The sequence below is a fragment of the Mercenaria mercenaria genome, chromosome 8 (genome assembly GCF_021730395.1).
Source record: "Mercenaria mercenaria strain notata chromosome 8, MADL_Memer_1, whole genome shotgun sequence".
Taxonomy (NCBI): Eukaryota; Metazoa; Mollusca; class Bivalvia; order Venerida; family Veneridae; genus Mercenaria; species Mercenaria mercenaria.
In genome coordinates, this window is record NC_069368.1 from 47,418,509 (window position 1) to 47,430,594 (window position 12,086).

Genomic DNA, 12,086 nt, shown 5'->3' on the forward strand with positions numbered 1-12,086 from the left:
TTGTTATTATAGTGTAAGATTTATCATTTTTCAGTCGAAAACATGACTGTAATGATTGTTGTATATTACTTATTATCATCCTATTTACTAATTCTTGTGCAGCAGACACAACTCTTTCAAATGTTACCAAAAAAAAAAAAAAACAACATGGGGTCACCAGGCATCGAAATGTTACCTATTTTACACATTGTATGCAAGAACAGCTTTAACATGTTAACAGCTTTGTTTCCTGTTATAACACGCCAGTTTCCCATTATTAGTCCAACCAATCCCTAAGGAGTCTGCAGATGTTATAACAGGAATAAAAAAACGTGTTTATCCCTACATAAACACATGTTACCTGGTTATTCATAAACAGCCCTGCTTAGTGAAGTTGGAAGAATGGAATAACGCAAACAGACAGTAGCTTCATTTAAAACTTTTCTAACTGCACTCTCTCTTTCTTGAAAAAGCGTAATTTAGAACATTTTTCTCACTCTAATTAATATGCCAAATCGATTATCAGCAAAGCTGAGTATTCAAGTGCCAGAAAGGAAGGGGCAAAAATAAAGAAAAAACTTAACCTTTGAATCTTTGGACATGCTCCTTCCAAACAAATCTCTACCCTACAATGTCAAAAATTCAGGTTGGTTTTCCATGTAAACATAGGGAAAATTATGTGAATCTATTGTACTGTGTGTTTCACTTAGGACTTATTTGCGAGATCAAGTCATTTTAACTTGAACACTCCAAACACAACCTCAAGTGATACTTACTGTACAATCGTCTAACATAATGTTCCATTTATCATATACCTCTAAATAATTCTCTCGTAACGAAATATAAGGCCCTTTATAGCAATGCTATAATAGCATATATAATGCAACACAAATTGTGAAACGAATAGTGAGAAATTCAGATAAGAGGCAGTACAGAGACACTATTACATTCCTGATAATGTCCATTATACTCTTGAGAGAGAATATATGTAATACATATAGGTATATAATAAATCACATTTCATCAGGTCATATATAAAACACACATAAATTAATTGAAATAGTGCATGTCTTTCATATCCTTTACATAACATAGGATGACGGACACTTGAATCTGACAAAATTAAAATAAACAGAACTAAATACACATTTTAAAGAAAGTGCCATACATTCAACGAAAATGAAACATTTCTGGGATGTTACACCATCAAAGGTAGTGTTCTAACACCTGCCTGGTATTACAACAACAAATATTAGCGCTACTTCCTTAGGCTAAAATCAATACACTAGAGCTAATAAGCATACTTTATCACAAGTTTAAGCATATGCTTTATTACAGAATATACAATGGCAGTTTATTTAAGAAAGAAGTATGAATTGTTTAAACATACCTCTTTTAAATCATCCAGGACACCTTTTCTTGGACGCCCACGCGATTTTTTCTTTGGGCTACTATCCTGTGAGTCCGTGTCCATAGCGCTAGCTTGTTGGTCTGATTTCTGGTCCTCTTTTCGCCTTTCATCATCATTATTTGAGGAGTCATTAGAACCACTTCCAGATTTCTCTTCACTACCGGAATTCTCTGAGCCATCTTCAGAATTTTCCGATGCAGATTCAGACTCCGACCCGGACCCCGAGCCACTAAAAATATAATGTTTCAGTTTTTTTTTTTTAATTTTTGTACAAGTGACATGTCACCTGAAGGAATGCAACTGCAACTTGATTTGAAACAATATTAAAAAAAAAAAAAAAAGTCAGACTAATTTTCAATGCGTATGACATTCCAATGTATGTTTCCCCAAGAGTTTGATACAAGTTTGGAGGTGCATAATATGCACGCTAGCGTAATATGTTAGTGTTTACGGTAGTTTCAGAGAAGAAGATATTTAAGTAAACAGTTCACACCAACAGATGTGCAACCATGGACCTCTGATACAAGTTGATCATAAAAATTCACCTGAACAAGACAAGAGCTGAAATCTCAACATACCTAGAATTGTTTGACCCAGATCCTGACTCGGAATCCTCTGATTTATCATTGTCATCACCATCTTCATCCTTCAGTTTCCTCTTGGGTGGCGTATACTTGTAGTTCTCATCAGTCTGATAATCTGTCGATGGCAGGGATGATGTTGTGCTCAGATCAAACAATGGCTTGTTAAAATCAAGTTTTGTAATGTCTAAGTTGTCTATTGTCTGAAAATTACAAGACAAAAAATGTCATGAAAACAGAGAATAACCATAGAAATCCATATAAACTGCTATTTCCCAGAAGTAAACAAAGAATGACCATACATATGGTCAACAGAAAATCCCTACACTATGCAACAGCCCAAAAATAAACAAATAATGATCTTGCACAAGGTCAACAGAAAATCCCTACAAAATGCAGTTGTCCAGAAGTAAATCAAGAATAACCATACACACAGTAAAAAGAAAATCCCTACAAACTACAACTGCCCAGAAGTAAACAAAGAATGACCTTGCACACAGTCAACAGAAAATCCCTACAAACTGCAATTGCCCACAAGTAAACAAAAAATTACCTTGCACAAGGTCAACAAGAGAATCTCTACAAACAGCAATTACTCAGGAGTTAACAAAGAATGACCTTGCACAAGGTTAACCGAAAATCCCTCCAAACTGCAATTGCCCAGAAGTAAACAAAAAATGACCTTGCATAAGGTCAACAAGAAAATCTCTACAAACTGCAATTACCCAGAAGTAAACAAAAAATGACCTTGCACAAGGTCAACAAGAGAATCTCTACAAACTGCAATTACCCAGGAGTAAACATAGAATGACCTGGCACATAGTCAACAGAAAATCCCTACAAACTGCAATTGTCCAAAAGTAAACAAAGAATGACCTTGCACAAGGTCAACAGAAAATCCCAACAAACTGCAATTGCCCAGGAGTAAACAAAAAATGACCTTGCACAAGGTCAACAGAAAATCCCTACAAACTGCAATTGCCCACAAATAAGCATAGAATGACCTTGCACATAGTCAACAGAAAATCCCTACAAACTGCAATTGCCCAAAAGTAAACAAAGAATGACCTTACACAAGGTCAACAGAAAATCCCTACAAACATTTTCAGATGAAAGTTCCATCAGACATCTCTAGAAACTACAAAGGATGACCTTCAGACGAAAGTTCCATAAGACATCTCTAGAAACTGAAAAGGATGACCTTCAGCCGAAAGTTCCATAAGACATCTCTAAAAACTACAAATGGCAAAGAGCAAACAAAGGATGACCTTCAGATGAAAGTTCCATAAGACATCTCTAGGAATTGCAAACAGCAAAGAGCAAACAAAGGATAACCTTCGGACGAAAGTTCCATAAGACATCTCTAGAAACTGCAAATGACAAAAAGCAAACAAAGGATGACCTTCAGATGAAAGTTCCGTAAGACATCTCCAGGAATTGCAAACAGCAAAAAAATAACAAAGGATAACCTTCAGATGAAAGTTCCAAAAGACACCACTAGATACTGCAAATGGCAAAAAGCAAACAAAAGAGGATCTTCAGATGAATGTTCCATTTGACACCTCTAGAAACTGAAAAATGGCAAAAAGCAAACAAAGGATGACCTTCAGACGAATGTTCCATTTGACATCTCCAGAAACTACCACTGACAAAAAGCAAACAAAGGATGACTGACAAAAAGCAAACAAAGGATGACCTTCAGATGGAAGTTCCATTAGACATCTCCAGAAACTGCAAATGGCAAAAAGCAAACAAAGGATGACTTTCAGATGAAAGTTCCATAAGACATCTCGAGGAATTGCATGCGGCAAAGAACAAACAAAGGATGACCTTTAGATGAAAGTTCTATCAGACACCTCTAGAAACTGCAAATGGCAAAAAGCAAACAAAGGATGACCTTCAGACGAAAGTTCCATAAGACATCTCGAGAAACTGCAAATGGCAAAAAGCAAACAAAAGAGGATCTTCAGACGAAAGTTCCATAAGACATGATTTCCAGAAACTGCAAATGGCAAAATGCAAACAAATGATGACATGCAGATGAAATTTCCACTAGACATCTCCAGAAACTGCAACAAAATGCAAACAAAGGATGACGTTCAGTTGAAAGGTCTATAAGAAACCTCCAGAAACTGCAAAGGATGATCTTCAGACGGAAGTTCCATAAGACATCTCTAGCAACTGCAAATGGCAAAAAGCAAACAAAGGATAACCTTCAGATGGAAGTTCCATAAGACATCTCTAGGAACTGCAAATGGCAAAAAGCTAACAAAGGATAACCTTCGGACGAAAGTTCCGCAAGACATCTCCAAAAACTGTAAAAAAGGATGACCTTCAGACGGAAGTTTCATAGACATCTCTAGAAACTGCAAAAAGCAAACAAAGGATAACCTTCGGACGAAAGTTCCACATATCTCCAGAAACTGCAAACAAAGGATGACCTTCAGACGTAAGTTCCATAAGATATCTCTAGAAACTGCAAATGGCAAAGAGCAAACAAAGGATGACCTTCAGATGGAAGTTCCATAAGATATCTCTAGAAACTGCAAATGGCAAAAAGCAAACAAAGGATAACCTTCGGACGGAAGTTCTGCAAGACATCTCAAGAAACTGCGAACAAAGGATGGCCTTCAGACAAAAGTTCCATAAGATATCTCTAGAAACTGCAAATGGCAAAGAGCAAACAAAGGATGACCTTCAGATGGAAGTTCCATAAGACATCTCTAGAAACTGGAAATGGCAAAAAGCAAACAAAGGATGACCGACAGATGAAAGTTCCATAAGACATCTCCAGAAACTGCAAACAAAGGATGACCTACCGATGAAAGTTCAATAAGACAACTCCAGAAACTATAAAGGATGATCTTTAGACAAACTTTCCATTAGACATCTCAAGCAACTGCAAACGAAAGAGGACCTTTAGACCAAAAATTCCATCTCTCGAAACTGCCAATTGCAAAAAGCAAACAAAAAGAGGACCTCCAGACAAAAATTCCATTCAACAGCTCTAGAAACCTCAAATGACAAAAAGCAAACCAACGATGACCTTCAGGTGAATGTTCCATTAGACATCTGCAAACAAATGTTGACCTTCAGACGAAAGTTTCTTTAGACATCTCCAGAAATTGCAAATGGCAAAAAGCAAACAAAGGATGACCTGCAGATGTTTGTTTTTTTTGTTTTGGGTTTAACGCCGTTTTTCAACAGTATTTCAGTCATGTAACGGCGGGCAGTTAACCTAACCAGTGTTCCTGGATTCTGTACCAGTACAAACCTGTTCTCCGCAAGTAACTGCCAACTTCCCCACATGAATCAGAGGTGGAGGACTAATGATTTCAGACACAATGTCGTTTATCAAATAGTCACGGAGAACATACGCCCCGCCCGAGGATCGAACTCACGACCCCGCGATCCGTAGACCAACGCTCTTACCTACTGAGCTAAGCGGGCGGGCTCGACCTGCAGATGAAAGTTTCATTTGACAACTCTATAAACTGAAAATGGCCACAAGCAAACAAAGGATGACTTTAGACAAAAGTTCCGTAACACATCTCCAGAAACTGCATACAAAGGATGACCTTCAGACAAAAGTTCCATGAACATCTCCAGAAACCGAAATGGTAAAAAGCAAACTAAAGAGGACTTTCAGATGGAAGTTCCAATAAACATAAACTGCAAATGGCAAAAGGCAAACAAAGGTCATCATGACCTTCAGATGAAAGTTCCCTTAGACATCTCTAGGAACTGCAAATCTCAAAATGCAAACAAAGGATGACCTTCAGATGAATGTTCTGTCAGACATTTCTAGAAACTGCAAATTTTATGGCAAAAAGCAAACAAAGAATGACCTTCAGACAAAAGTTCCATAAGACATCTCAAGAAACTGCAAATCACACAAACCAAAACAAAAGATTAACTTCAGATGAAGGTCACAAACAAATCTTCCGACACTGCAAAATGGTGAATAGCAAAGGATGATCTTCAAATGTTAGTCCAAGGATAACCTCCAAACAAAGCTCCATAACACATCTTCTGAAACTCAAAGTAGTGAAAAGCAAACTAAAGATGACCTTCAGATGGAAGTTTCATACCACGTCTCCAGAAACTGCTAAATTAATGATGAAAAGCAAACAAAGGATTAACTTCAAACGTATGTTTCATAAAACATCTCATAAAACTTCAAATGAAAGTGAACAAAGAGTAACATTCTGTAAAAGTTCCATACATCTCCGAAAGATTCAAATGGCAAAAAGCAAACCAGAATTACTTAAGATATAATGTCCATATGACAGACCACATGATACTTTGAGGTAAGAAGCAAACAAGCGATGTTATTCAGATGTAAGGATCACTTGAAATCCCCAATACCTGAAAGAAGCAAGAACCAAGGACCATTCACTTGACTTCCTTTAGATACAGTGCTGCATGAATGTTCCAGAAATTACAAGTGACAAGAAGTAAATGAAGAAAGTCCTCCAGATGCAAGAAGCATGAAAGGCAACTGAAAATATCAGAGGCACTAACCATACATTTACATTTCAGATGCAAAGTCCACATGGCATTCCTAGAAACTGCCAAGTGCCGAAAAGCAAACAAAGGATGACCTTCTAACAAAAGCTTGTCAAGAAACTGCAAAGAACAAACAAAAGAAAGTTTCATACAACATCTCATGAAACTGCAACTAAGAGTAAGCAAAAAAGTACAATCTTCATATGAAGTTCCATATGACATCTGAAGACACTGCAATTAGATAAAAGCAAACAATGAATTAATTTCAACTGAAAGATCCATACAACATCTCCAGCAAATGGTGGCAAGAAAACAAAAGACGACCTTCAGATGGAAGTCCAAGGATGACATACAAATGGACGTTTCATATGACATCTTCAGAAACTACAAATGGTGAAAAGCAAACAATGGAGGACCTTCAGAATGATGAAAGTTCCAAACAACACCTCCAGAAACTGTAAGCAGCAAAATGCAAACAAAGGATGACCTTTTGATGAAAGTTCCATACAACACCTCCATACACTGCTAACGATGAAAAACAGAGGATTAACTCCTAATGAAAGTTCCATACATCTCCTGAAACTTCAAATGATGGCAAAGGATACATCCAGACTAAAGCTCCATACAATATCTCCAAAAAGTGCAAGTGACAAAATCACAGACAGATAGTTTGACAATATATCTCCAGAAACTCAAATGGCAAAAAGCAAACCAGAATGGCCTCAAGATACAATGTATGTATGAAAGGACAGAAGCTTCAAGAGTAAGGTCTCAAAAACCTTCAGATGCAAGGTCCACTTGAAATTCCCAAAACCTGTGTGAGTAGCTGTAAGCAAGAGCCGAAATATAACTGCCTTCAGACAAAGTGTCCACATGAAAGTTCTAGAAATTACAAGTGAACTTACAAGTGACAATACAGAATCAAAAAAGGCTTTCAGATGCAAGAAACATGAAAGGCAACAGAAACTATCAGAGGCAAGAAGCAAACAAAAAAATCACATCCAAGGTCCACATGGCATCCTGAGGGACTGCAAGTGGCAAAAAGCCAACAAATGTTGACCTTCAGATGAAAGGTCCATAAGACCTCTCCAGAAAATGTAACTTCCAAAAAGCAAGAAAAGGATGAGTTCCATACAACATTTCCAGAAACTGCAACTCACAAGAAGTCCAAAAGGAGACCTTCCGAGGGCATCCACAGAAACTTCAAGACCTTGCAAGCAACCAAGTGATGTTCTTCAGATACAAGGTCCACTAGAAATCCTGCAAGCAGCAAGAGCCATCAACTGACTGCTTTCCATTTAGTCCACATTAAAGTTCCAGAAATTACAAGTGAACTTATGAGTACCAAGAACTAAACATAGAAAGGTCTTCAGATGCAAGGAACATGAAAGGCCACAGAAACTGTCAGAGGCAAGAAGCAAACATTGACTTTCAGATTCAATGTCCACATGGCTTCCCCAGAAACTACAACTGGCTAGAAACAAAGGATTTTCTTCATAGAAAAGTGCCACTTCAACCCCTAAAACTGTATGTGACATGAAGCAAACAAAAGTGGGCTCAGTCGACACCCTCAGACACTGCAAATCATGGACACAAACAAAGAATGTTCATCAGAACCCAATCCATATGAAATTTTCCTGGAACTGAAGGTGGTAGTAAGTAAACCAAACAACATACATAAACATGGTCCACATGGAAATGCTAAAAGCTGGAAGCTACAAGCAGCAAATGGCTTACAACATACTAGCAATAAAAGCATTTCCAGATCAGCAAATGCTCAGAAACCACCCTTTCTTCTTTACCTCTGCACAAGTACTGGACTGTATTCCAAAACAGGCACAACCAAAACCATTTTAAACAGGAATTGAACAGTTTACTTTTTTAAATACTTTCTTTTTCTTTCCTAATGTTAAAAATATGTGTTGATAGGCTTGTTTATAAAGTATGACACTGCATTATTGCCAATATGTGCCATCAAGACAACTTGTAGCTCCAAATCATGCACAGGTTTCACTGTGTTTCCCTTTGTACCAAAACAATCCTGTCAAAACCATGCCATTATTTATTTAGAAGTACATGTCTTATTTCCTGCTACCCAATATCAAGGGTGCACATGATAATGGCTGAATTCATTCTTCTGAAACTGTTTCCTCAACTTCAGTATATGTTCAGAAATAGCATACACATTTCCAATGGCTTGCAAAGACTTCTTCAGCAGCAGCAGCAACACAGCTTGCAATGTAACAAGTTTTTTTCAGTTCTGAGGCATTCAAGAAACTCCTAAGATTGAGGTTATGGATAAATCAAGTAACTGTTTTAGAACAGATTATTCCCTGATTCCAGTCTATAGAGAAGTGAATTTAAATTGAAACTATGAAGTTCCTTTGAGCCCCATAAACATCCTAATAGTAGGGTTGTGCAACCTCTGTTAAAGTCTGTTAATGTACATCTTTTCATTGGGCTTATATCGGATGCTTAATAACTAGACTTGCAACCAAAGATATCAAAACTGGACCAAGCAGTGGTCTCTCCCTTTCGGGTGTTGATTGCATTCAGCATCCTCACTATGGCACAGATGATGAAATAATTCCTTACATCTCAACAAACTTCAAGCAAGAAGTTGTATTCTCCTTCTACAGAATTTAAGATTTTAAGCAATAACTATACTGCACACATTTACACAAATGTATTCAAAGCCTTACTGAGCATGCTGAGTGGCTTGTATTCACTTCAACTTAAAACATGTTCATCCAATTGCCTCCCTTTACTGAAGTATTTAACTAAGCTGTTTCTAATTGATAGCAACAAGTTTCAGCAATAACACTTCATTTGTGTTACAAGTAAAATGATGTCACATACATCTAATTCAGTCTCTGTTGAACCTGTAGGAAACATAAGCTTTTATTCACTAAACTGAATGAACAACAGCCTTACACTCGCTACTTCCCTGGACAAAAAAAACCCCACTAAAATCAGAGCTATGTAAATTTATTACCGGTATAAGTACTAGAACAAAACTGTTTCTGCATAGCTCTTAATTTCATATAAATAATTGTATAAAAACTGATACCAAAAGAATAAGAAATCACATTATTCTTAAGTGTAAGACATTCTCTAGTATGAGTCCTTTGAAAAGACACTTGAAGTAAAGCCGAGTAATTATTTAGTTGATAAGCTTTAATTTTTACTCCTTTTAAAGGCAACATTCATGTAAATAGTTGGCAAATGAACACACTTAATGCAAAAACAAAGTCATAATGTATTGTTAATAAACAGATGGATCAGAATGTACATCAGTACATGAAAATAAGCGCTCAAAGAAATGCTATGTTCACATTTACAGCAAAACCTGTCTAATTGGTTTTAAAATACACATACAAGCATTTAAATCATATAAAACATGCACAGTAAGTCCTAAAATACATGCTTCAAAAATGAACTTCGAATGTAACAGATGAATGTTAATGTTTTATATCAAGTTTTTGACAATATATGCAATTTCTCTGCAAAATTTCTAAGTTCAAAAGTAAGCTAAAATTGCTAAAATGGGTCCCACTCAAAATTACTTAAAATTTGGTTCAGATAAAAACTCTATGTTTGAAGATAAAAATATGCAAATTCCAGCCTGGTACAAACAGTTATACTACTCAAAATCCTTAAAAATAAAAAGCAAGGGGTATGTTGAAGTAAATTCCAAAAGACAGAGAAAAATCATGGGTATACTTATAAAAAACAGAATTGCCACTTAATGACACAAGCAAAATAGGTAAAATCATGTTTATAATGTACATCAGACATTAGTGAAGGAAAATAATCAAGTATTTAATTCATATCTGCAACAATTTGAGTGAATTTACCCGTAAACTTTTCATGAAAATTTTCATCTCTGAAAATCAAGATGGCTGCCCAAGGTCGAACAAACAAGATGATAAAGTTGTGTTTCATTCGAAATATGACGCATTTAATAGCTTTTCGATATAACGAAACATAACAGTGTCCTATCCAAGCAACAAATTCATAAAAGAAACGGTTGCAAAACGAATAAACAAGTAAAAATTTATGTACAAACCTTGCTCATTTTCCTTCGTCTGAATTCATCATGGCGGATTTCGAGGGTTTCTTGTCTGAAAATGGAGACTGATCACGTGTGCCAAAAATCTGCAGACGTCACAAAGGCATACTAAAATACAAAAATCATTTTTAGAGTTGTAATTTTATCTGAACTTCACTTTAAATTGTGTTTTAACAACATAACACTATCTGATATACTGTTTCATATGAAAAATCTACAACGGTTACATTTTCCCGCTTAACAATGCAAAATACGATACTGTACCATCTAAATCGATTAAGCAATTATTTCTTAACAATCTGCGGATGAAAATGAAGAGAATAGATGCATTTTTACCCACCAGAATGCATAAAACTTTCCCAAAACTTTAAAATTTCATCGTGCTCGAAGAGAACGATCAACAATAAACATGGCGGCCATTTGCAATAAAATATTCAATGATGAATTCTGGGATTTTAAAATGAGGGTTCTACCAAAAGTTGCAGAAAACGAGTTGGTGAAGAGGGCTGGTGTAACTTCACCTGAACCACAATAGGCATGCGCGGTCCAGATGGATGTGTGGGTGGGTGGGTGTGTGTGTGTGTGTGTGTGCGGGGTGGGTGGGTGGGGGGGGGGGAAAGGTCCAGACCCCTGGAAAATCCTAAAAAAAAAGAAAGAAAATGTTTTTTTTCGAAAAGGCAACATTAGGAGCGCATTGAAAGTGTATGTGGTTATCTCAAAGAAACAAAGAATTTTACCTTTATGAAAACTTAATTTTATTATTTTTCCCAAATTTAACAAGTGAGCTCATAAAAATATGAAGATAAGAGGTATATTGTATATAAAACTGCAGTGGAAAATGTGTTCTTAAATGCTCCTAAAATGCCCCAGAATGCAGAAAATGAAGAGCTGAATTTCAAAGTTTTCCGGGGGGGGGGGGGGGGGGGGGGGGGAACATTTATTGACAACTCTGCACTTGTAAACGGCTAACATCCACAAAAAACGTAAAAATATTTAGTGTGACACATGTTTTGTCATAGGTGGGTCGGACCCCCACCCATTGACTGGATCCGCGCATGATAGCCCCCCCCCCCACGGCCTACATGATATTTCTTCTTAGATATGCCGGAATTTCGAAATACGCTCCGACACACTTTACAGACAAGATTTTCGCACAGAGATATATGCGGCGCCCGGTAAACTGTTGGGCTTGCATATGGACCTGGATATATTAGTGTAGAGCTACGCCCCTGACGTATATAAATCCTTACATAAGTTATATCCCTAGTATCAAACCTATATGCAGGCCCGGTTCCAGAAATATTTGACTGGTGGGGGGGGGGGGGGGTTGTGGGGAAGCACCAGTCTAGGAAGATGTCACCGCCGATGCGCATAGTTCCATTAGGGTGTAGGTACGGGGAGGGGCCTCTCCTCTGCCCATGTTAGTGGGATCAGGGGGTCTCACTCTTGGAAATTTTTGAAATACAGGTTTGAAAGTGGCATCAGGAGGCTCTACCCCCGGGAAATTTTTGAAATACCGGTATGAAATGGTGAC

General features: G+C 37.2%; 1 protein-coding gene across 11 annotated transcripts in view; it reads right to left on the reverse strand.

The window, feature by feature from the left end:
- The window catches only part of LOC123566424 (chromodomain-helicase-DNA-binding protein 1-like), a 63,549-nt gene extending 52,570 nt beyond the window's left edge, over nucleotides 1-10,979 (reverse strand). For 8 of the 11 annotated variants that reach the window (XM_053549907.1, XM_053549915.1, XM_053549913.1 and 5 more), the window contains exons 1-5: nucleotides 10,893-10,979; nucleotides 10,550-10,660; nucleotides 1,969-2,174; nucleotides 1,370-1,619; nucleotides 564-605 (exon numbers count right to left, since the gene is read on the reverse strand). In XM_053549907.1, coding sequence (XP_053405882.1) covers nucleotides 564-605; nucleotides 1,370-1,619; nucleotides 1,969-2,174; nucleotides 10,550-10,558 — 507 coding nt within the window. In that variant the 5' untranslated portion in view covers nucleotides 10,559-10,660; nucleotides 10,893-10,979. The remainder of the gene's footprint in view (nucleotides 1-563; nucleotides 606-1,369; nucleotides 1,620-1,968; nucleotides 2,175-10,549; nucleotides 10,661-10,892) is intronic. The other 3 variants (XM_053549912.1, XM_053549916.1, XM_053549911.1) reach the window with 1 other exon arrangement.
- Nucleotides 10,980-12,086: the final 1,107 nt, after the last annotated feature.